This window comes from Typha angustifolia, chromosome 7 (genome assembly GCF_048772165.1).
Source record: "Typha angustifolia cultivar Huaian chromosome 7, ASM4877216v1, whole genome shotgun sequence".
NCBI lineage: Eukaryota > Viridiplantae > Streptophyta > Magnoliopsida > Poales > Typhaceae > Typha > Typha angustifolia.
This window is the reverse complement of record NC_133245.1, coordinates 16,195,734-16,218,613: the sequence shown is the minus strand read 5'-3', so window position 1 is coordinate 16,218,613 and position 22,880 is coordinate 16,195,734. Positions and strand designations below refer to the sequence as shown.

The 22,880-nt window shown below is 37.2% G+C and overlaps 5 protein-coding genes across 7 annotated transcripts; 2 read left to right on the top strand and 3 right to left on the bottom strand.

The window, feature by feature from the left end:
- Positions 1-1,682: 1,682 nt before the first annotated feature.
- On the bottom strand, positions 1,683-4,842 carry LOC140763370 (uncharacterized). The gene is made up of 4 exons (XM_073101534.1): positions 4,580-4,842; positions 3,262-4,041; positions 2,481-2,528; positions 1,683-2,399 (listed from the first exon to the last, which is right to left on the bottom strand). The coding sequence occupies exons 1-4, from the start codon at positions 4,760-4,762 to the stop codon at positions 2,079-2,081; spliced, it is 1,332 nt and encodes a 443-aa protein (XP_072957635.1). The 5' UTR covers positions 4,763-4,842; the 3' UTR covers positions 1,683-2,078.
- A 2,006-nt stretch (positions 4,843-6,848) lies between these two features.
- Positions 6,849-12,762, top strand: LOC140762531 (U-box domain-containing protein 44-like). The gene is made up of 4 exons (XM_073100401.1): positions 6,849-7,273; positions 8,584-9,169; positions 9,258-9,567; positions 10,790-12,762. Exons 2-4 carry the CDS (start codon positions 8,618-8,620, stop codon positions 12,367-12,369), a joined length of 2,442 nt encoding a protein of 813 aa, XP_072956502.1. The 5' UTR covers positions 6,849-7,273; positions 8,584-8,617; the 3' UTR covers positions 12,370-12,762.
- Positions 12,763-14,281: 1,519 nt separating this feature from the next.
- LOC140762386 (organic cation/carnitine transporter 1) lies at positions 14,282-16,549 on the top strand. The gene is made up of 2 exons (XM_073100147.1): positions 14,282-14,702; positions 15,232-16,549. Exons 1-2 carry the CDS (start codon positions 14,309-14,311, stop codon positions 16,404-16,406), a joined length of 1,569 nt encoding a protein of 522 aa, XP_072956248.1. The 5' UTR covers positions 14,282-14,308; the 3' UTR covers positions 16,407-16,549.
- A 39-nt stretch (positions 16,550-16,588) lies between these two features.
- Positions 16,589-20,693, bottom strand: LOC140762389 (defensin-like protein 2). Of its 2 annotated transcripts, XM_073100151.1 has the most exons (3): positions 20,553-20,693; positions 17,270-17,332; positions 16,589-16,960 (listed from the first exon to the last, which is right to left on the bottom strand). In XM_073100151.1, the coding sequence occupies exons 2-3, from the start codon at positions 17,328-17,330 to the stop codon at positions 16,791-16,793; spliced, it is 231 nt and encodes a 76-aa protein (XP_072956252.1). In that variant the 5' UTR covers positions 17,331-17,332; positions 20,553-20,693; the 3' UTR covers positions 16,589-16,790. The 2 variants fall into 2 exon arrangements, with proteins under 2 accessions (XP_072956252.1, XP_072956251.1); XM_073100150.1 differs by lacking the exon at positions 20,553-20,693 and having other exon boundaries at positions 17,270-17,403.
- LOC140762387 (ras-related protein Rab5-like) lies at positions 20,576-22,613 on the bottom strand. 2 transcript variants are annotated; one of them, XM_073100148.1, is made up of 8 exons: positions 22,428-22,613; positions 22,270-22,347; positions 22,056-22,184; positions 21,892-21,940; positions 21,728-21,801; positions 21,295-21,388; positions 20,993-21,093; positions 20,576-20,714 (listed from the first exon to the last, which is right to left on the bottom strand). In XM_073100148.1, the coding sequence occupies exons 1-7, from the start codon at positions 22,464-22,466 to the stop codon at positions 20,993-20,995; spliced, it is 564 nt and encodes a 187-aa protein (XP_072956249.1). In that variant the 5' UTR covers positions 22,467-22,613; the 3' UTR covers positions 20,576-20,714. The 2 variants fall into 2 exon arrangements, with proteins under 2 accessions (XP_072956249.1, XP_072956250.1); XM_073100149.1 differs by having other exon boundaries at positions 20,582-20,714; positions 20,962-21,093.
- Between the last annotated feature and the right edge of the window lie 267 nt (positions 22,614-22,880).

The window sequence follows — 22,880 nt, the reverse complement described above, 5'->3', positions numbered from 1 at the left end:
TCGATCCATTTATTATTACATTCATATATCTTGTCCAAGACTATTAATACCCATTCACTATTAAATAGCATGTATCATGTGAACATGTCACGCTTTCATATATATATATATATATATATATATATATATATATATAGAAGATTTAGGTATAATTATTTGTAAACTAATATACACCGTGATAACTAAATTGGATTAATCACAGGATAATTCAATAGCTTTAGATTTCAAATCATATGCTGTAATCAACTAACCAACCAACCAACATGCAAGACAACGAGAGTTGGAATCTGATACGATAACGACGAAAGGAAATTTGAGCGTAGTTATAGTTGATGCTCGTTGTCTTCCACCCGTGATCTATTTACCTTTAGGTAGCCTCTATTTTCCTAGCTAAAGGGAGAAAGATGGTGTACTTATACTATATTTAATTACGGATATTGCTAAGTTAGCATGCATGAACTCAAACGCCAATTAGGAAAGAGTTTAAGAAGGTTAATTTATATATGTATATAATCCTAGTGTAAAGATCTATGTGAGATTGAGGCCAAAGTCGGTGGTTCGTCTGCAGGTTTGCACATGCAAACATATCTTCTTCATAAGCTCTTCCTTCTTTCAACTCCTAGCTAAGACCCTCCTCCTTAATCTTGGACGATGGTGACTAAAGTCGGTGGTCCCTTTGGCAGCCTTTGGAAAGTTTCTAGCATTCGTCAACGACATCGGATTAAGAAAAGGGAATTGGAATTTAGTGGACAGTTTTTATTTTTATTTACACAGTAGTTTAAATTTTTTTTTTAAAATTTATTTGGACCCCTTGTTTCATAATTTGTGCAAATTTTGCTATGTAAAAATTAATTTTATTAAAAAAATAATTATTATTTGTTTCCTTTCTTTTTCGATTATAAATATAACTCAGTTTAACCCACTTTTCTTAAAATTAAAAATAAATAAGTATAAGAATAGGTCTTAATAATTGAATAGAAAATGAGATAAAAATAAATAAGTGTATAAAAACTAAAAAATAGAAAGTAGAATAAGATATTTATTTTTCATATCAAAATTATTTAAATTTGAACAGAATTTAAAGGTTATAACCGCGGAAAAATACTACACACAAAGAAAAGGAGGCTTTTGGTTCTCCGCTTCGGTTTTCTCTCGTTGCATGTGAGGCACGTGCAGAGCACGTTGTCTTCCCACTTGGTTGCAGGTTTAATTACTTTGTCGTCATTAACGAGAGTGAATGCTAATCCCAAGCTAGTCAACACTGACCCCTTACTATTACCCAAGTATTCATCCCCCCCAAAGCAATAAAAATGAATTTTTTAATCTAAAATAAGCATGCCAACAAAATATTATGGTCATACCTATGTTGGTCAATAGCTTGTAGGAGATTCCAATCTTTAGTTTTTCGATTAAGAGATGAATTTTGTAATTTAATTGTATTGTATTTGATATTTTAAGTTGGTATATAAAATTAAGTGTATATATTTTTTATATTATAGAGTGTACTATACACTAAAATTTTGTTATTATAATTAAAAATTTTAATGCAATTAAAGTACCAAAAAGCTCCAACTTTGGTCAATAAAACTCACAAAAGAATAAAGAAAAAGAAGAGAGAGAGAGAGAGAGGGGAAAATGTGTAACCTATTACCATAAGAAAATTGTAATTGAAGTTTCATACCACACATCTTTGCTCAAAAGAATATTACAACTATGAACTTCCTTATTGGAAAGAATGCATCAACATCAACTTGCACACACTGACACACAAAAAGAAAGGAAGAAAGAAAGAAATATTTCAATGATCATGTATGTAAGTAATACAACTCACACAACTCCCAACATGGAGAATCCTCCAAAATGCTCAAGATTGTAAAGAGAGTCATAGAAGAAGAACAAAAACAGGCTGTGTCATGCACAAGATTAGCATGTAAAGCTTAGTTGCAGATTAGCTCCTTGTCCCTGCATCAGGGGTAGCTGCTTCCTCCCAATAGTCCATACACTGAATACAAAGCAAAAACTTTGGACAAATGATTCAACTAGCAGTGTTTGAAGCCATGGCATGAGTGAGAGCATTCTCACCTGCCCCACTCCAACCTTACCTTGTTTATGCCCATCTCCAGCTTCTCCAAACTGACTGCATTATTTTCATCACTAAGTTTTGCATCTCTGTTCTTAAGCCATGGGTGTTGTAGGCACTGTGCTGCTGTTGGCCGTTTGTTAGAGGAAAAATCAAGTAAAGGCAATAGAAACTCAGCAAATTCAAGTGCATCAGATTCAGCAAATCTGTGTTTCTCAATTAGAAGCTGGTCCAGTGGCCGGAATCGAAGTCTCCTGATCCTCTTCAAGTCTCCATGACGATCAAAGAACTCCTTTGATCGAGATCCCGTAGTTGCAATCTGAATTCATGAGGCAAATTAAGTATGCTGGTATGGTTGGTTGGGTGTAACAAGATTGACTGAATGATAAGTAGATCTTACCTTTCGAGGCATCTTCCCGAGGAGCTCCATCATTAGAGCCAAATGATCCTGAAGAACAAGAGTTCTAAGGAATTAAAAGTGAAAAGAAGTTCCATAATTGAGCAATGTTAAGTATAAGCATTTGAGTATTATAAGAACTTGTTTCAGTTAGCAATGAAGGTTTTGAAGGCCTTAAAAAATAACTACCTCAGGAATCATATGAAAGGAGAATTAATGCAATCAAATTCTAAAGGCATTTAGTTCATTGAAGTGTTCAACAAGACAAGATGGATATATTAGAATTGCCCCCATAATGTAATGCCAACTGCTAGCTAGTGCATAATGACAGATAAAAACTTAAAAATGGGTTGCAGATATACACTGCAAAAGATAAATGAAAATTAAACAGAGTCTCGTTCAAATATCAATCAATTAGTCATAATAGTCAGAAGATTCAGAAAGAGCTTATTACAATAAATGTTCATCCCAACCCCAAGAATCATTTAGGAGATTGCATGAAGCACACAAAAAATAATCTTTCTGCCATTTGGTGTAAGATGTTGTTTCATATCATAAAACACTGGCAGAACAAAAAGGAGTAGGCTTCTCTGCCTTCCAATTTCATATTAGGACATTCAAACAATCAAATTACCAGACATCATGTGCAGTAGTCAGTGTGTGGAACTTTGTCACCTTACTCATTCTAGGGATCATATCATGATACTTAATCTTCAGAAGGAATAAAAGAGGACAACGTTGTGTAGTTTACGAGTCAGAACAAAGATGGCAAGAGTACAATTACCTCATCTTCACTAAATCTTAAGCCTTCCTTAGGTGCAAACATCATTTCACCAGTTGCAAGCTCATACGCAATGCAAGCAAAAGACCAGATATCCGCAGACGATGAGTATCCGGCACCAAGAATGATTTCGGGGGACCTGTATTGCCTTGTTTGAATAGTATCAGTAAATTGCTTATCGACCCAACAAGCATTGCCAAAATCTACGATCTTGCATCCTAAGTCAATCCCCTCCAAGCTCCTTTCCCGCAGTGACTCTCCTACAACTGATGGCCTTCTCTCAGAGATCCTTGAAAGTGCTCTCCTTGCCTTCTTCTTCAGTTTCTTTGCAATCATATCAACAGCAGCTCCTCCATTATGGTTGCTCTCAGGCCTCTCGAGAATAGGGGAAAAAACAGAGCGTAGAGGGTCTTTCGCAGGATCAATGGTCGAAACCAGAAGGATATTCTCTAGTTTCAAATCTGTGTGTATGATACCAATTTCGCTGTGCAAGTAGTCAAGGCCCAACAAGATCGATCTGCATAAATCTCTAACCTTGTTCAGACCAATGCCCTTATAGTGGTTATACTGTATTAATCGGAGTAAGCTGTCTCCAAGGAATTCAAACACAAGGCAAAGATGCTGTCCATTTGGGCCAGAATGCTTGAAGTTGTCCAGCAGCTGAACAATGCAGTTGGAATTTAAGTGGTCTCGTCTGGTGATTGCTGAGAGTAACTCGATCTCATGAAGAGCAGCTTGAGCAAACTCTGGTGCACTTTTTTGAATTTTAAGAGCTACAAATCTCTGCAAACCAAAAATATTTTTCGTGAGATTATGACACAGTTAAAAAACACAATAGCATGAAGTAAGTGCAATTTAAAAAAGAAAGAAAATAAGCAAGAAGATTAGTACATTGGTAATTCAAAGCAAATAACACCAAAGCCTCCAAAAGTATTTAGAGTAGAAGAGATCCTGTGAGTAATAAGAAATGAAACAGAAATACAAGATTTTCATAGAGGACGTGAGATCATTTCATCAAAGTTGAGAATTACTGAGAAGAAGGGTAATGATAAAAGAATTCAAGGGATAGATCAAATGCATGAGATGTGCATCAAAGGCATTACGTATTCTTCGCAAGATCAATTGCATTTATATCCAAACAACCCAACCAAAACCCAGATGCCAAAGGGGAGTCTAATCAGCAAAGGTGAAACCTTTGGGTAAAAAAATCCGGATAAATCAAGTGAGAAGAACCAAAACCATATTAGATAAGAAGAACAACTACACTAGAGACGGGATTACGAATATAGAATGGGGAATAATTAATTGGGAGGCCAAATACTTGGCATATGGTGTCGTAGGCGAGCCAAACGGTGGAGAACTGGCCCCAGCCAAGCTTCCTCTGGGCGACGTAACGCCCTCCGGCGAAGCGATCGCCTATTCTCACTGCGTGGTATCCTCCCTTCCGGTAGGCGTCGAAGCCCTCGTCTTCCTCCTCCGACCCAGACGACGAAGAGCACGACATCACCTCTCAGCTTTCCCTCTCTTCCTCGCGTTTAACTTTTGGTCGCTCCGAAGGATCGAACCATCATTTGAGGAGAGACAAGGCGATAAGTCTACGTGCTGCGATGCTCCTTTATTCGTCGGTTTTGGAATAAGGGGGGTGGAATAGAGAATAGAATACGTTTATCGTGACAGTTAAGATTTTGTGCGATGGTTTAACTAAACTCGTATAATTTTCTAAATAAAAGTTAAACTCGTATAATTTTCTGAATAAAAATTAAACTCGTATAATTTAATTAAACATTTCATTAGCGTAAAAAGAAGTTAAATTGTCTTATTAAAGAATCAATTTGAGAAATAAACTGCACTTTAAACTTAATATTAAAATAAAATTTTATTTCAGTAAAATGCTAAATTTATTCACGTTTTCATTTTAGATAGAAATATCAATTTTTTTATAGAAAAATGCTAAATTATTGAGGGTATATATTTTTTAGAAAATGCTAAATTATTCAGAATTTCATCCAAAAAAAAAATAAATTTAAAACTAATATTTGAAATAATGAGAATATATTTTATAACTAATATAGATAATAGAACACAAAATTACGATACTCTAAATTTTATTCTTTATATTTTTAATAACATATTATATGTCATTCAAAATTGACTATTGGTTAAAAATTTATGACCCACGAAACTGAATAATATCATTGAAGAGTTTAAATATTTTAATAATAAGATACTTAATAGATCAACATTTTATGTAACTAAATTTCTCAGCATTTTTTCTTTAGTAAAAACACTAACAATATTAATATTTTATTTACAAAATAAAATACTAGATTGATCTAAAAGCAAGTATTTTAATTAATAGCTATAGTAAATATATTGATTCAGTATTAAGTTTGGAGTGCGGTATAAATAAGTTCGGTAAAAACTCTCTATTTCATATATTAAAATTATATATATATATATATATATATATATATTTCAGTTATAGTTAATTACTTTTTAGGATAAAGTCAAATTAAATTAAAGGTGCCACCCATTGGTACTATTAAAATCTCTTCCCCTTGATTAGACTAATAACATCGATGTGCATGCCGGTCACAACCCTGCGATGGCAATTCCGTAATTCGAATAGTGCATACGTACAGGGAAACCAGAAGAAGAGTCTCCCATTTCCTTCTCTTTCTAGTCTCCAGATCGGGCTCGACTCCATGGGGAAGAATTTTAAACTTCTATATGTCTATCGTTAGATTATTCTCTGCCTTTCGTATCAATCTCTGTTTGATTAGCAAATATTCCATTCTATTCACGCCTCTTTTAGTTATCATCATATGTATATTTTTTCCACTGTAGATGTGTGGTTACTAATCGGCCTTTACAATAGTATTGACTCAAATTAGTGAAAATAATGGAATATTTCTGCTGCAAGGTAGTTTCTGGTCAAGAGGAGATCATGAAATGATGCAAATTTTGTCTTAATGGCATTTTAATTTTCCTAAACAGAGTTGTCTTTAGTATGCATGACATCTCTTGAATTCCTGCAAATTGTTATGGAGTTTTTATATAATCGTGGGAATTAAGCATTTGTTGTGTACTTTTTTGCATTCGTTGTGACCGGTAAGGAGAAATCTTTTGCCCTTTTGTTGGCCAAGCATTCCAGTGGGACTGGATCAAGGCCGACGACGCTAAGAATGATTCAGATTACAGAGGTTGGTAACGGTAGGTTATGACATTGCCTTGTGGCAGGTGTTGATCTGGACTGCCAGAGACGTTATGCGCTGACTGGAGATCGGAGATTAGCAATGATCCAAGTGCAAGGTGGTCGACTAAACGACCGTCGTTGTCGGAGGCGACTCCGGCTGGCTGACCTACATTCTGAAAAGGAAACAAGCTGCTGTCGTTTTGAGGAGGAGACCGCTTAAAACTTGGTACTATTTTTGATATGGTTCAAGGAAGTTGAAATGGACTAGTTCTTAATTGAGCTATCCATTTTTCAAAGCTTTCCTGTCTGAATATTCTTCAATGGGGATATGCTGTTGGTAGTGATTTACCTGGAGTATTTTACAGAGAGACTACTGGGTCCAGAATTATCGCACTAGTCTTTGCCTCACGCCAGGTTAATTTTTCGGCGGTTAACCCGGTGGCTAGAAACGGCGGTAAATTTTACTGGCGATGACCCAATCTTTGTCGGCTTTTGCGTGGAAAATACTCTCTCGTTCTAGTAACACTCTCGAGTCTATTCTCCTCTTGCGACTCGCATCCCCTTTCCCACGACGAGTCAAGACCAATCTCTCTCTCTACCCCCCCCCCTCATCGCTTCGGCGCTTCGCCTCGGCACGCCAACCAAAACTCTAACCTCTCCCTTTGATTTAATCCTTCTTCGATTCATCTGCTCTTTTTCCTTCCTCCGAGGAGCTCTCGGAAGTAAACCGACGGAATCGAGCATGGACGGGTTAGGGTTTCGGAGGAAGCGTTGAGTGGAGAGGCCCCAAGAGCAAGGAGGACGGAGAAGAGGAAGAAGGTATGCTATCCGAATCTCTTTCCTGTTTTAGCCTATACTTGTTTCTTGTTTCCTCCGTACAATTGGAAAGTTGTGTGTGTGGGAGTATTCTACCACGATTCCTAATTTTGAGGGCATAATTTGTTGCAATCTTTCACGAGCCGAGAGTATTCTACCATGATTTTTTAATTCGAATTCTCGGTGTACAATTTATGGATTTCCTTGTTCCTGAAAGCAAATTGTTTAGATAATCCATCTGCGAGAAGATTCTTCCTTTTAATACCACTTTGCCCTTTCCAACTTATGCTCAAGGAAATGGTCTTTTTCTCTGATTTTGGATGCCAGAGGAACAATGAAGAATCAATCAGACTGCTACTAGATTCACTAGATAGAATTTTTTTCTCCCCAATTGTTAGAAGATCACAAAGGTCGTAGGTTGCAAGACCAGTTAGATGATCTCTATGATTTTGAAGATGGTACTAAAATATTTGCATATGCTAGAATACCAAAGTAGGTTGCCTAATCACCATCACCATAAAATGGTCTCTTCTCTTTGGTTTCCATCATCACACTTCTCACATCTCGAGATATAATGTCATTTCATATATAAGTTTGCAATGCAATACATGTCAAAGAGCCAACGTTGAAGGAAGCATGTATCTAGAGTTCATCATCCAATTTTAAGAAACCAATATTGCCATTAGTAAATTACCAAATTCAAGCCATTGTTATTTTGTGTTGAAGTAACTCCCAATGGGTAGAAGAATATGGAATCATATTTGCCTTTTTGATTAGACTAATGAACTTTTTATTTTTTTGTTGACCGAGTACATTTCATTGTAAATCTCTATAACATATAATTTTGTCTGATTTTATGCTTATATGCAATTTCACATATTTATGGTAGAACTAGAATTTGCTGTTCTGCATATAATACAAGTATGAATTTTGATGTTTAACGTGGATTCCTTTTGCACGTATAATTCTTGATCTTCATGTATATACATATTATATTTTGGAAGATCTGGTTTTTATGCAAGTGCTCTCAGCCTCTCATTTTTTGTTTGGGCAAGGATTTCTTTTTAATCCTTTTCTTTTATTTCCTAACTTGGGTTGGATAGATATATAATCTTATCAGTTGTTACTTCAAAATGTAATGTGGAATAGTATCATCAGCTTTAATTTTTTTAGATTTCAACTATCTTTAGTGAGTAGAGTGATATTAAATGACTATTTAGAACCCAATAATCATCTGTTTTCTCAAGTTGTATTTCGCTCTTACTTCAGAATTGATTATAATTAATGGCCATTAATGCTCGGATACATTACAGATTTTGACTTGTTGTAGTAGACTTTCTTGAGGAGATGGCAGATAGTTGGGAAGGACATTATGATAGTGCAGGTCTTTCGGATGCGATTAATCATGAAAAATTCCACATTGAGCCTATTTATGAGGCCTTTCTTTGTCCACTTACCAAAAAAATTATGTGTGATCCTGTTACCTTAGAGAATGGACAGACTTTTGAACGAGAAGCAATTGAGAAGTGGTTCAAGGAATGCATTGATAGTGGACGGAGACCAATCTGCCCATTGACATTGAAAGAGCTGAATAGCACTGATCTGAATCCTAGTATAGCTCTAAAGAATACAATTCAAGAATGGAGCCAAAGAAATGAGGCTGCTCAGCTTGATCTAGCACATAGGTCTCTGACTCCTGGAAACTCAGAAGATGATAATTTACAGGCTCTTGAGTATGTGATAAATATATGTCAGAAAAGCCAGTCAAACAGGCATGTTGTGCGCAATGTTGAGTTGATACCGTTGATTGCTGATATGTTGAAGAGTAGCATCACAAGAGTCCGATGTAAAGCACTACAAACTCTTCGTATTGTAGCTGAAGATGATGATGAGAACAAGGTTGTCTTATTATCTTTTTTTCCTTCAGAAACTGCATCCTCTTGGATTTTTGTGATTTCTGATGATAAACTTGTAAAACTTGATGCAGGAATGTGTAGCTGCAGGAGACACCATACGCACAACTGTGAAATTCCTATCTCATGGGCATTCCCAAGAAAGAGAGGAAGCTGTGTCTCTATTGTATGAACTTTCAAAATCCGAAGCTCTTTGTGAGAAGATTGGTGCTGTTAATGGAGCCATTCTCATTCTTGTTGGGATGGCAAGTAGTAAGTCAGAAAATATTTTGGCCATTGAGAAAGCTGAAAGGACACTAAAGAATCTTGAAAAATGTGAATCAAATGTGAGGCAAATGGCTGAAAATGGTAGACTGCAGCCCCTTCTTACATTACTCCTTGAAGGTATCTTCTGCTTTTTCTAAATCCTGCACCAGCATTGCTCTGTTTATTACTTCTTGTTAACAAAGATTAAACTACTTTATTTTTTTTCCTTGTCCAAATGTGCAAAATTTTATCTTTTGGTTGCTATTTCTTTCCTTTTCTGTTTAATCTCTCTTTCAAGTGCTTTTCTTTGCCTCATGAATCACGATTATGCCTCATTTGTATGTATTTGTCATGATAAACTTAATTGTCCCTCTATTATGATAAGTTCTAACTTCGAAGAACTTGAAGGATCAGCATTTCTATCCTGCAAATGCTTCGCCGTGATAAATTGACTCTTAGCAAGAAAGGGCATGGCAGCAAAGGCTGCAATAGCTATAGTTCAGCCTCATTTAAGACACTTGATTATTGATACTACATGTTGCTAGATGTTTTTTTGCATGAGCTGTAAATTGGATAGAAGAGAATTCACTATGCTGCTTCAATTTTCACTTAATTCAGAAAAGAAAAGTTAAATAGTTTGAAAGAGGCAAACTATATGCACAGTAAGTGTTTATGTGTGTATAACTGCAAGCATGTGTGATTTCGTACATTCACATATAACAATCTTAATAAGGAACCCTTAGGCAAGGATCTTATGGTCATAATTTTTCAAGGTGTTAGATCATGAGCAAGACAGTGATTCTCACGAATTTTCTTGACAACCTTTAAGAAACAGTAAGCCAATGAAGCAAAAGTAATACAATTTTGAGTTAGACCTAGTTTAACTTTTGTTAATATTGCATACTGTAGATATAATACATTTGCAACCCCTTTACATAAAATGTCATGTGTAACAGAAAGTATCTGTTCTTGGGTCCTATTGCTCTGGATATCCTTAAAGCGGTTAGCATATGCTTCTTATGCTTAGAGTGAATAAATTGCAGAACTAGCATGCTAACATACTTGTGTAGCATCAAACAGAAGGTTCTAGTCACTTTAGAGAGCTATAAGTGTGCGACTGTGTGATAGTTAGTTTCATGGTAAGTTTTCACTTTGTATCCAAGTAGTCTTGGGTTCAATGGAAATAACCTCTTTTAGTAATGAAGATAAGACTACGTACATCTTGCCCTCTACATGCTTCATGTTGGTGAGAGCCAAGTGCATTGGGGACACCTTTTTTCTTATGCACATCATATAGATATAGCGCTTGATCATAGTGCCACATGGTTTCACTTCATCCTTTACCATGCAAAATATGCAGCTTCACTTGAAACACAGCTGTCCATGGCTGCATATCTTGGAGAACTTGTTTTGAGCAATGATGTAAAAGTATTTGTTGCCACCGTAGCTGGTTCAGCTCTGGTTGATATTATGAAAAGTGCAAACAAGGAAGCCAGAGAAGCAGCTCTCAAGGCATTGAACCAAATTTCATCCTTTGAAACAAGCGCCAAGATACTAATCCAAGCAGGCATCCTTCCCCCTCTTGTCAAGGACCTCTTTACTGTTGGCACGAACCAACTTCCCATGAGACTGAAAGAGGTTTCTGCAACAGTTCTCGCCAATGTTGTGACGTCAGGTGCTCATATTGAATCTATTCCACTTGGTCATGATCGGCAGACATTGGTATCAGAAGATATTGTTCACAATCTACTCCATCTCATCAGTAACACTGGTCCTGCAATCGAGTGCAAGCTCCTTCAGGTCCTTGTTGGGCTTACAAGTTCCTCCACAACTGTTTCAAACATTGTTGCTGCCATTAAGAGCTCTGGTGCTACAATTAGTCTAATTCAGTTTGTTGAAGCCCCACAAAGGGATCTTCGTATGGCTTCTGTAAAGCTCCTATACAATATCTCTCCTCACATGGATCAAGAGATCTCTGATGCTCTTCGTGCTCCTGCTGGTCAACTCAGCAGTTTGGTTAAAGTCATTGCAGAGGATAATGGGATCTCTGAAGAGCAAGCAGCTGCTGCTGGAATCCTAGGTGACCTTCCTGAGAGGGACTCAGGCCTCACCAGGCGGCTTCTTGAAGAAGGGGCTTTCAGCATAGTTATTTCCAAGGTGATGAGAATCCGGCATGGAGAGACTCGGGGAAGCCGTTTTGTCAACCATTTTCTTGAAGGGCTTGTTAGGATTCTCTCAAGGCTCACATATATATTGGAAGATGAGCCTGAAATTGTTAGCCTTGCTCGAGAGTACAATCTTGCTGCAGTTTTCACTGATTTACTTCAGATGAATGGGGTTGACAAGGTCCAGATGGTCTCTGCTATGGCATTGCGGAATCTTTCAGAACATTCTAAACACCTAACAAATGTTCCAGTTGCCCCACAGCCAGGGTTTTGCTGTTCTATATTTCCCTGTCTTAGTAAGCAGCCAGTTATAACCGGGCTCTGCCGAATCCACCATGGATTCTGTTCAGTGAGGGAAAGCTTCTGTCTTGTCGAAGGAAAAGCAGTTGAGAAGTTGGTAGCTTGCTTGGACCATCCAAATGAGAAGGTAGTGGAAGCTGCTTTAGCAGCATTGTGCACTCTATTGGATGATTATGTCGATATCGAGCAAGGGGTGATAATTTTATGTGAAGCTGAGGGGATAAAACCGATTCTTGAGGTGTTGCGCGAGAACCGGACTGAGATATTAAGGCAACGAGCAGTTTGGGCTGCCGAGAGGATTTTGAGGATCGAGGAAATAGCATACGAGATTTCAGGGGATCAAAATGTGGGAACAGCACTAGTTGAAGCTTTCAGGCATGGGGATAACAAGACGCGGCAGATCGCTGAGCGAGCTTTAAAGCATGTCGACAAGTTGCCAAATTTCTCTGGAATATTTACCAACATAGGGGGATGATGAGTGCAAGAGGTGGTGTTATCTTCAGTGTTGTCTACCAAGAAGTGATTCCCTTATGATATCATGTATCCTTGGAAGACTAAAAAGTGGGGCAGAATTAATTTGTGAGTATGACATGGATGCTTGTTAAGCCTGTGGTTTTCAGGAATGCAGATTGCTGGGTGAGAATGGAGCAACGGGTGCTGGAGAAATGGAGCAAGTTGTCTAGAGAATGCAACCATACATACAAAACCCTGTTCTTGTGTTCCTCTTTTCCATGGCCCCTCTTGGGAATTTGAGATTACTTTGTATATTAAGCAGACTACGTTTGAGATCCTGTAGTTAGAGTGAGTGTTATTCTTGAAAAGAAAAGTAAAATAATTACGAGTGTGACTTGATTGCTCTTCATTAGAATTCCTTGAAACAACATTGGATAAGGTCAAATTGCTGTTCTTTTCATCATCAACCATGGATCCAACAAGTCTCAGGTAAATTTCTTCCATAATTGCTTTGCATATGGTGCTTATATTCTCCGCCCATTAGCCAGCTCGTCAAGTTAAGTCGAGTTCTAAATCAAGATGATGTCCTGGGAGTTGTGACCTACCACGTCTCTTTTAAAGTATATTATCGTTTCCTTAATTTCCGTCTATGAGTTTTTTAAACACTATAATTAGCGTAGTCATTTTGGCCCATGCAAAGAATTTCCTCATGTGGTTAATGATCAGAAACGGTTCAAAAGCACACTGGTTGGATAATGATTCTAGAAGTCCCAAAGTTGTTTTCACAAGTGTAGAAAATCTGGCATAGATTATTCGATGACAAGGCAAGCATCCATTTCAAAATTCTCACTTTTTGGTTACTTGTTTGCATACAGACAGAGCCTGAGGCAGGATGCAAGAGAATATACTCTCGGTTGATCCTCAAAAAAGCACTCGAATTCTCTTTCACTTATTATATATATATCTAATAATGCTACACCAATACCCAAAATCTTCATATTTTAATGGATACTTCTATTCCAAGTGGCGTTGATGTGAGCTTCTAAACAAGCACTTAGATAGTTGATACCTAGTATACTAATGTTTCTTCTTGATACCTAGAATACTAATGTTTCTTCTATTGTTATAGTAGGATTTTATCTTAGATAAGAAGAAAAAAAAGAGCAACCGGATTAGGCAAAACGAGAAGTGCAGGAAAAAGGTCGATCCGAATAGAAGAATCATAGTCTGGCACTATTTGCTACTTCGCCTACCAAAACTGAGACAACTTCAACAAGTTTAAAAGTTTAATCTAGTGGGCAGTGCAAGACCATCTCAAAGAGGCAAGATTGCGATTGGCTCCAAATTAATGAACTGCTGTTATCTTTCACTTTCAATTACTATGATTTTTGCCTAGCCTGCTTACGATCTATCTGCTCTGGCTCTTTCAATCATAAGCTGGGATTACAATGTCAACACACCAATAACTAGGAGACCCATCAAACGTCTGAATGTTTTTTTCTTGCAAGGAGATTAAGAGATCCATCTACAAGTAGAGCCACAAAGATAAAAGTGATAATACTCTTCTCCACTACGATTAATTGATAGCTACGAAGACAGAGATGCCCTGCATCTGAGGAGATTACTGTTGAGAGAGGGATAGAAAAAAAAAAAAAAAAAAGGCCAGTGGGAAGTGATTTGGATCTCAACTTCACAATTCATACTGTAGAGAGTACAAAGACGCAGCCTAAACCAACAAAATTTAGTGCCACTAAACGTCACGAGTCACTCGTTCCCTTTAGATAAGCAAAAGGTGGCCAATGCAGCCCAAACCACCAAAACGTAACGTAATGGAAACTAAAGGCAAACAACCAAGGTGGCAAACACTCAAAAGGGCAACAGTTTCATCTACTTTCCTCCTTAAATACTGTCTTAAACTCTTAAGAAGACATTTAACACCAAAACTAATCGTAGAACTTTCCATGGCTGAGCTCCAAGAGCTAGTGGTCCACGACAGTGGGGACGGAGGAGGAGAAGACAATGCATCTCAAAAGGTGGAGCTTACGATCGACGAGATCATCGAAGAGCATGTGGGGTCTTTCGGGTGCTCTCAGCTTCTGCAGGTGTTCTTCGTCTCGCTCGCGTGGATATTTGATTCCCAGAATACGCTGATCACCATCTTCAGCGACGCGCAGCCGCAGTGGAAGTGCAAGGGATCTGCATGCCCGTCTACTTCAATGTGTGGGCTTGATAGGGGAGCTTGGGAGTGGGTCGGAGGAGACAAGAGCTCCACAATAGCCGAATGGGGGCTCATCTGTGACAAAAAGTTTAGAGCTGGAATTCCTGCATCCTTGTTCTTCGTTGGCTCACTCATTGGTATGATTTACTGCAATATCACCAAACGTGATGTTTGTTTCTGAACATCACTTCCATTAAATTTCTGTTCCTTTTGTTCATATATAATAAGTGAGCGACTATGTGATCTATATATATTTAACCTTATGTTTTGAAGGGAAGGAGAAAGAGCAATTTAATATGATGTTAAGTTGATAGTTGAGATTTTTTTTAATTATAATAGTGTATTTTAGATTATGGCTAATGCTAATTTAATAATCATAGAAAATAGTAATCAGCACCGAAAAGATAGAAATAAATATATCCTACAACTCATATTCAAACTTTGCTCAACCTGTAAATTGTTTTTGAAAACAAATATTCAGACCTCTGGTACAAGATTATGGAATCAGTAATAAATGGATTGGTACATATCTGAACATTCTACTTTCTTGGATCAAATGCTCTCTTAAACTAACATAGATATAGCATCAAAACTAAAAAAGTAACATTTTATTAAGACTTCATTCATAGCAATGGCTTGCTTGATCTGGAGACCTCTTTGGGACAGGCTCTGCAGCTCATGGCCGGTTAGCTGATTCATACCTCGGTAGGAAGAAAACCATCCTCCTCTCCTGCCTCCTGACTGCCATTACTTCCTTTGCCACCTCCTTCTCCCCAAACGTATGGGTCTACGCTCTACTCCGCTTCTCCAACGGCTTCTCTCGGTCCGGCATCGGCATCTGCTGCCTCGTGCTCTCCACCGAAGCCGTCGGCCGGAAATGGCGAGGCCAAGTTGGCCAATATGGCTTCTTCTTCTTCACAGTCGGTTTCCTCTCCCTTCCGGTGATTGCCTACCCGGCGAGGAGGTCATGGAGGAACTTATACAAAATCATCTCCATTCTCCCCCTCGCCTACGCCGTTCTAATCCTTCCCTTCATCTCAGAGTCACCAAGGTGGCTCGCAGTCAAAGGAAGAAGAAGAGAAGCAATGAATGTCCTAACCAAGCTGGCAAAGCTCAACGGGAGGACACTACCGACCAACTTATCAATCTCGAATCCAGTAATCGCTGAAGACAGTGGAAGAACTAAGAGCTTGTGGTCAGCTAAATGGGCGCTCAAAAGGGTATGCACCCTCATGGTCGCCGGCATTGGCATCGGGTTCGTCTACTACGGCGTCCAATTGAATGTAGAGAACCTTAGCTTCAACCTCTACTTCACCGTCGCAGTCAATGCTTTGATGGAGATCCCTGCGGTGTTTTTAGGCAGCGTACTTCTCAGCTTCACAAATCGGCGGATACTCTTCTCGTCGTCGGCATTTCTAGCTGGAATCTTGTGCATCCTCTGCATTCTTTTCTCTGGGAAGAGGAAGTCCAAACATAGCTGGCCGCAGCTAAGTGTGGAAGCGATTGGTTTCATGGCAGCTTCGTTAGCCTTCGACGTTCTGTACATCTACTGCGTCGAGCTCTTCCCCACCAACGTGAGAAACTTCGCCGTGTCGATGCTGCGGCAGGCGCTCATGTTAGGCGCCGCGATAGCGCCAAATTTGGTGGTCTTGGGCCGCCTCAATCCATCCATCTCCTTCCTCATCTTTGGGGGTCTTTCTATATTCAGTGGTGTTCTTACTTTCTGGCTACCAGAGACGAGGAATGCGCCGCTGCACGAGACGCTGGAGCAGCAGGAGAAAGAGGAGAAACTGAGCTCTGGGAATGTCGGCGGCGAGACAGAGCTAGTCGGTAGCAATTGAAAGAAGAAGATCTCCTCCAGTCTTTAGTGTGTGATAAGATGATGGTGTTTATCAGTACATAAAGATTTCCTGTTGTACATATCTCCAAGGAGATCTTCATCAGATGGAAATAAAAAAAAATTTATTATGCAAATAAAACACAATAGAAACACTAACAACCAAGAATGTTATTACTCAAGACAAAGCCGTCAAATGACATCTTTGAACTTTATTAGCATTCAAATTCGCAATCCAAACATACTAACAACCAACATGAACATCAACGACATACGCCATGCTCTACTAATCATAACACAGACCAGGAGGCCAGAAAACCTTTTTATTCTTAAACGAACACACAGCCTGAAAACCAAACATGTCGTCACCATCACTAGCTATCCTTCATCAGCAGTTCTTGGTGCAGAAGCATCTCCGCCGCAAGCCTCGGCAGACGCCGCCATGGAAGCCCTCGGTCTTGCACACGTTTGCGCAGTTGCTGGCCCTCACGCATGGCCCCTTAAACTTGTGGCTCTGCGCCTCGCAAGTCCTCGCCTCCACCGCAGCCGGCGCCATGCCTGTCAACAAAGGATTTGGAAGCTTTTCATGAAGAAGGATGAGACGAAATGAGATTGATATATATATATATATATATTGAATGAAACACTGTCAGCAGACCAACAAATAGGCCAATGCCATCTAACTTCTAGTTTGATTGGATAACCCCAAATCGTAGTAAATATATAACTCTATTCTTTTGTTTTTAAAATGTTTATTTGTCAGTTTCAGTGATGCCCAAAGAGTGTTCTTTTCCTTGACCATGACAAACATTATAGCTCAAGCTGAATGCATGGGAAGACAATGAAGAGAAGGAAGAAGAGAATTACCAGAGGCAATAAGCAGTAGCATGAGGAAGAAGAAAGCTGAGATCGTCCGCAGGCACGCCATTTCTAAAGAGAGGAGGGAGTTGAAAGTATAGGAGAAGGATGCAAACACATTGGCCTTATATAGACTAAGAGAAAAGAACTACTTCTAAAAACTTCTCTACTTTAAATATTTCATTATAAAAGTGACTTCTTTATTTGCCAAAAATGGCTCAATTTCTTCCTTTGGAATTCGAGAGAAAAAGTCACTTTATAAATTCTACTTTCTTTTCTGACACAAGGATTTCGACATGTGGAAAACTGGCTTTTTTTCCTTCTCTTTTATACAGGACTCCTCCTGTAGGAGGAAGTAAACATTCATTGCACACAGATCTGCAAAGGGATCAGAATCAGATGGATACTAAATGTTAAAATTGCTTTGTACTTGATGCAAAAAATAAATGGACTCTTCTTAACATTCAAATGCTTCTCCCTGCTGTAAAGTTTGCTTGCCTAATAAGAGGAAGAGTATTATGGATTATAAATTTGAACAAACTTTATTAACAGAGATCAATCAGTCAGCCCTTGATTGTTTTCATTACAATCAAAGGCTCTTCAATTACCAGTGCACTACAATGGCATTTAGTTGTGATATAACTTTCAAACTAAACTAATTCAACTATAGTTATGTTTTAGATTATTATAATATTTGATTGTAAATCAGTATAGTGGTGTAGTAATTACACTTAATATGACATAAAAAGTAATAAATTTAGGACATATTTTAACAAATGATAGATTAGGAGAAGAGAGCATGATTGAAATGATACATTTTTTTAATAATAATTAGATTTTATTAATAAATATAAAATATTAAGTGAAAGAGAAAGAGGATCGAATGAATTTATACTCATTCCACAAACAAATGGGATAAGCTTAAGAATCAAGATGAGGAAATAACAATAGAATGAATGAGCAAGTGGTCTTTTCTTTTGCATTACACGTCAAAGCATATCTATGTACTAAGATAGTTCTTTCAAGCATAATGTGGTAGAAAGGTCAAGAAATGTAGAAAGATCAGAAGGACAGGTGTTAGTGCTCATCCATTAATAAACTTTTATCATGGGATCTACAATCTCCCAGAGCATTCTTGAGACATGCCTACTCAAAGCCCAGCTGTATGCATGAGAAAAAAGAAAGAAGAAGAAGAAGAAGAAGAAGAAGAAGAAAAAGAAAGCCGATGGCCTAAAAGACACCACCTGTCAGAAGCTAATGGCTTACAACGTGGAAGACCTGGAAAATGAGAGCACCATCTGAGTGAGCTGTTTACCACTTGACTTTATCTAAAAGTAATACAGGAAATTTGACTCTTGAGTTATATGGCTTTGTATGTTTTGGTAATAGGAAATAAAATGGCAAAAGAGTGTACATTCATTTCTTTGACTGATGCGGATAGCTAAAAGGATATAAGCTAGAAACAGAGGATTTTTCAACTCAAAGTCATATCTATATTAATATTTGTGTCTCTCTGACTGATATGGATAGCTCAAGGATACTTTAAACATTGTCAGCTAGAAACAGAGGATTTTTTTTATCTACGTGTACATCAGTTTTACTCCAACAAGCCTCTATACCAGTTTAATAATCAAATAATAGCTTATTTTAATACTACTTTAGTAATATCTATTTCTTCTTAAAATTATTTTAATTTAATAGGAATAAAATTATCAGTTTTCTCTTAAAAAGAAGTTAATTTATATTAAAAAACACTTTAATCTAACTATCATTTCAATTATCTCACACTTTCTCATCACAAGTTTTTAATAAAGTTTTTCCTAAACCCTCTTATTCTAAAAAATAGTGCCACTTTTTTTTTGGTGTCAAATTAAGCATGCAATGCGATAAGATCTTGTTTAGTTTGAGGCTAAATTCTAAATTCGGTTAGTGAGTCTTATTTGTTAATTTTAATATTTTTGGAAAATAAATTTAATTAGATATAAAAATGATAAAAATTTATTTGGTTACTGAACCAATTTAGTGGTTCCTAAATTAATTCAGAGATTCATAAACTCAAAACAAATAAGGCATAAATGTGCAGTCCAGAGTGCAGACGTATATACACTACGGACCTATGTATTCATATTGATCCGCACTACACAAAAATTTAAGCCAATTATTAATTTTTAATCATGTTTTAGATAAAAAGAAATGAGTATTAGATGTCAAAATTAAGTTTAAAGTGGCAAATAGTAATTTTAGCACTCGAAACGGATATTAATATTTGATAATCATGTTTTATGAGAAATAGATATAACATATCAAAATTAGATTTAAATGGCAAATAGTAAATTTTAGCGATCCAAATGAGTGTCAATATTTCTTAATCATGTATTAGAAAAGAACGGGTATATATACCATTCATGTATAAAAGGGTAAAATAATAATTTCAGCTATCAAAATGAATGTTAGTATTTTTAAACCATATTTTAGTCAAATAGATACACGTCATTCACAAGTTAAAAGAGTAAATTAGTAATTTTACCGATCATAATGAATGTTAATATTGTTTAATCATGTTTTAAGAAAAATGGGTATAACATATAATTCACAGGTTAAAAGATCAAATAATATTTTCACCAGTCAAAAGTGGTAGTAATATTTTGTAATTATGTTTTAGGAAAAATAACTATAACGTATCATTCATAGGTTAAAAGGTAAAATTATGTGATAATTTTACTGAGTCGGAACGGGTGTTAATATATCTCAACCATATCTTAGAAAAAACAGATATAACATTTCATTCAGAAGTTAAAAGAATAAAATAATTATTTTATCGAACAAAATAGATGTTAATATTAGGTAACTACATTTGTGTTATATGTTAAAATCAGGTTAGTGGACACTTTTCTCATAAAAACTAAGCACAAGTAAAAGTTAATTTAATTAATAATATGTATTAGTACTTTATCCATCCATTAAAAGGTATTTTGATCAACTGGTTTAATATCTGATCAATTTCTAAAACAATTTCACTGTTCTTCTCAACTTTAGTTTATAACTTCATACCGTATCAAATATAATATTTACACCACTATACCGGTTTACAATTAAAAACCACAATTGTTTAAACCAGTATAAATCTTCTTATGAAAATGAGTATAGCTAAACTAATTTAGAAATTATTCCGCAACCAAAACCCACCTAATTACATTACAATGTACACTTTACTGGATACTGGATACGACAACAAGAACATGATAATGATTAGTAGGATGCTCTCACAAGGTCCAGAACAGGATTCACTTACATTTGAAATGCAGCTTTCGCAAATTCAGGTACGAGGCAGATCTAAGTAATTCACAACCTCATATATCTTCCGCTTGGTTGATGATTTATATTTGATGCCACATCCATAGAGTTAAATTAAGTTAATAAAATTGCTGTTGACTTCCTTTAGTCTTTATAGAACCTGCCAAATAAGAAAATGCAAGTCATCAATATGGTAAGCAATGATACTTCTCCACAGAGGAGTGTTAATTTGGGAAAGATCAGAAGAAGAAGGTCACTGCATGCAAACAATGGCTATCCTATGGGAAAGTTTCCTCAGCTTCCAATATTTGCTACTGTTAATTTCTATACACTAGGATGTCCAAAAGAAAGGGTTACTCTATCTTTACTACAAAGTAGTGAACAGGGGACCTTTGTATCTCCAATACCTGAAATACACATAGATTCTCTTTTAAGTACCTAAGAACAGCATGTAGAAATCTGTGACCGCTCAGCTGGTCTGTCTGCAAGAACCATCCCTGCTGGCTGCTGAGCTGGCTGCGCACGAGGTAGCCTTCTTGCTGTATGCAGAGAAATAATAAATTCACCACCAAATTCAATACAAAACCAACCAATGCTAAGTTCCTATCTCTGGTAGCTATCGTCGAATTTAGAGTTACCCAATGCAACATATCAGTACAAGCAAATCCAGGCATTGAAAGAGAATTTTCGACACATATATCCATTTACTCAAAAATATCCGATCAATAGATTAAAAAGACCTATTTCGTAGAAGATATCGTTCACATTTATTGCTGTCTTAGCAGAGGTTTCCATGAAGAGAAGACCATTCTCGTCCGCATATGTGCATGCCTCCTGCATGTCATAAACTACATCGATTTAAAATCCAATCTTTCAGACATAGGCAACTAACGATGGTAAGTACACACACTTAAATACAGTGCAAAAGCCAAGAGTTTGACCCTCTAAACCAGCATTCAACATGGATTCAGATCTAGGTAGTAGTCTCCAATTGCTTATTGAGGTAAGTAATCGATATAATGCATTTGCGAATTTGTTTATCAAGTATAATTTTGAGATAGTAGTATTTCATAGTTTCTATATGGCATTGAAAGTTGAAACTACTAGCCAATAGTTGATCATATAGACAAGGAATAGCTTATCATTACAACAAGCTAAAGAAATTATACTCACCTCAGTTACAACCATTCTTTTCTCTTCCAGATCGCACTTATTTCCTGCAAGTGCTGTCACCATGTTTGTATTACCTAAATCCAGTACCCACTTTAGGTTAAGCTCCATTGTTAGCAAAATTCCAACTAAGAATCTCCTAAGCAGAGCTACATAATTAAATTGACCTTGTTTCTGTAGCTCCTGGACCCACTTCTTAGCTCTCTCAAATGACTCCTAAAGACCATAGAAAGAGACAAGATATCAGAATCAAATTCAGCTTTTAGTTTATTTTCCTAAAAAGAGCTCATCTAATGCATAACGGACAAAACTAAATTGCCTACGATCGCACCATCCTAGTGATATCATAGACGACGATGGCCGCCGCAGCACTCACCGCCGTGTCCCAAATCTCGAACTTTACCGTGGCATCACTCACCGCAAGCGTCTGCGAGAAGAAAGCCGCTCCGATCGTGGATTCCTGCACATGAATTCCCCGCATAGATAACAGGTACGGAAATCCCTAACCCTAATCTCACAAACAAGACCAAGATCAGGAAACGTACCTGGAATTCGACGAATTGGCCTTTGACGAAGCGAAGGACGAGGCTGGATTTCCCGGCTCCCATGTCGCCCAACAAAACCTGAGGTCACAAAGATAGAAGGGCGGTTTCAAAGGACGAGAAGTAGAGAAAAGGAAGAGGAGGGAGAGGAGGAGACTTACGAGCTTGGCGCTGAGGTTAGCTTTGCCTACGGTCGCCATTGGAGACGAAGGCGAGGCGATTAGGGATTCGATTTAGAGATTATTCGTTTCTGCTAGGAATTCTTCGCTAGGTTTTCGTTTGATGATCAGAGAAACAAAAGCGCTGAAAGGAGAGCACGAGGAAGCGGAATCGATGGATTGCTTCAATATATTTGTTTGATGACAAACGTGGATTTTAGTGCACGTAAGCATGTCGGTTAGTTGCTAATTTCCAATCATTACTATGGTGACAGATTTATGGTTAAAATAACATTTTATTTTAAGTTAAATCGCATCTCGAGATTCGGAAAAAAAAAACTAAAGCTGACTTACATTTTATTTTTCGATTGGTGATAATAAATCCCATTATGTATATTTTTTAATAATAAAATATATATTTGACTATAGAAAACTTACTTGCAGTATAGATATTTT

Bases quoted from the DNA above. Each gene is read 5' to 3' on its own strand.
- LOC140762531 (XM_073100401.1), top strand. From the start codon at position 8,618: ATGGCAGATAGTTGGGAAGGACATTATGATAGTGCAGGTCTTTCGGAT. The intron at 9,170-9,257 runs GTTGTCTTATTA...AACTTGATGCAG, and splicing joins AAGATGATGATGAGAACAAG to GAATGTGTAGCTGCAGGAGA. The intron at 9,568-10,789 runs GTATCTTCTGCT...CAAAATATGCAG, and splicing joins TCTTACATTACTCCTTGAAG to CTTCACTTGAAACACAGCTG.
- LOC140763370 (XM_073101534.1), bottom strand. From the start codon at position 4,762: ATGTCGTGCTCTTCGTCGTCTGGGTCGGAGGAGGAAGACGAGGGCTTC. The intron at 2,529-3,261 runs GTAATTGTACTC...CTTGTTCTTCAG, and splicing joins TAAGATTTAGTGAAGATGAG to GATCATTTGGCTCTAATGAT. The intron at 2,400-2,480 runs GTAAGATCTACT...TCATGAATTCAG, and splicing joins TCGGGAAGATGCCTCGAAAG to ATTGCAACTACGGGATCTCG.
- LOC140762387 (XM_073100148.1), bottom strand. From the start codon at position 22,466: ATGGCGACCGTAGGCAAAGCTAACCTCAGCGCCAAGCTC. The intron at 22,185-22,269 runs GTACGTTTCCTG...ATTCATGTGCAG, and splicing joins GCCAATTCGTCGAATTCCAG to GAATCCACGATCGGAGCGGC. The intron at 21,802-21,891 runs GTCAATTTAATT...TACTGGATTTAG, and splicing joins CCAGGAGCTACAGAAACAAG to GTAATACAAACATGGTGACA.
- LOC140762389 (XM_073100151.1), bottom strand. From the start codon at position 17,330: ATGGCGTGCCTGCGGACGATCTCAGCTTTCTTCTTCCTCATGCTACTG. The intron at 16,961-17,269 runs GTAATTCTCTTC...CTTTGTTGACAG, and splicing joins GCTACTGCTTATTGCCTCTG to GCATGGCGCCGGCTGCGGTG.
- LOC140762386 (XM_073100147.1), top strand. From the start codon at position 14,309: ATGGCTGAGCTCCAAGAGCTAGTGGTCCACGACAGTGGGGACGGAGGA. The intron at 14,703-15,231 runs GTATGATTTACT...TCTTTGGGACAG, and splicing joins CTTCGTTGGCTCACTCATTG to GCTCTGCAGCTCATGGCCGG.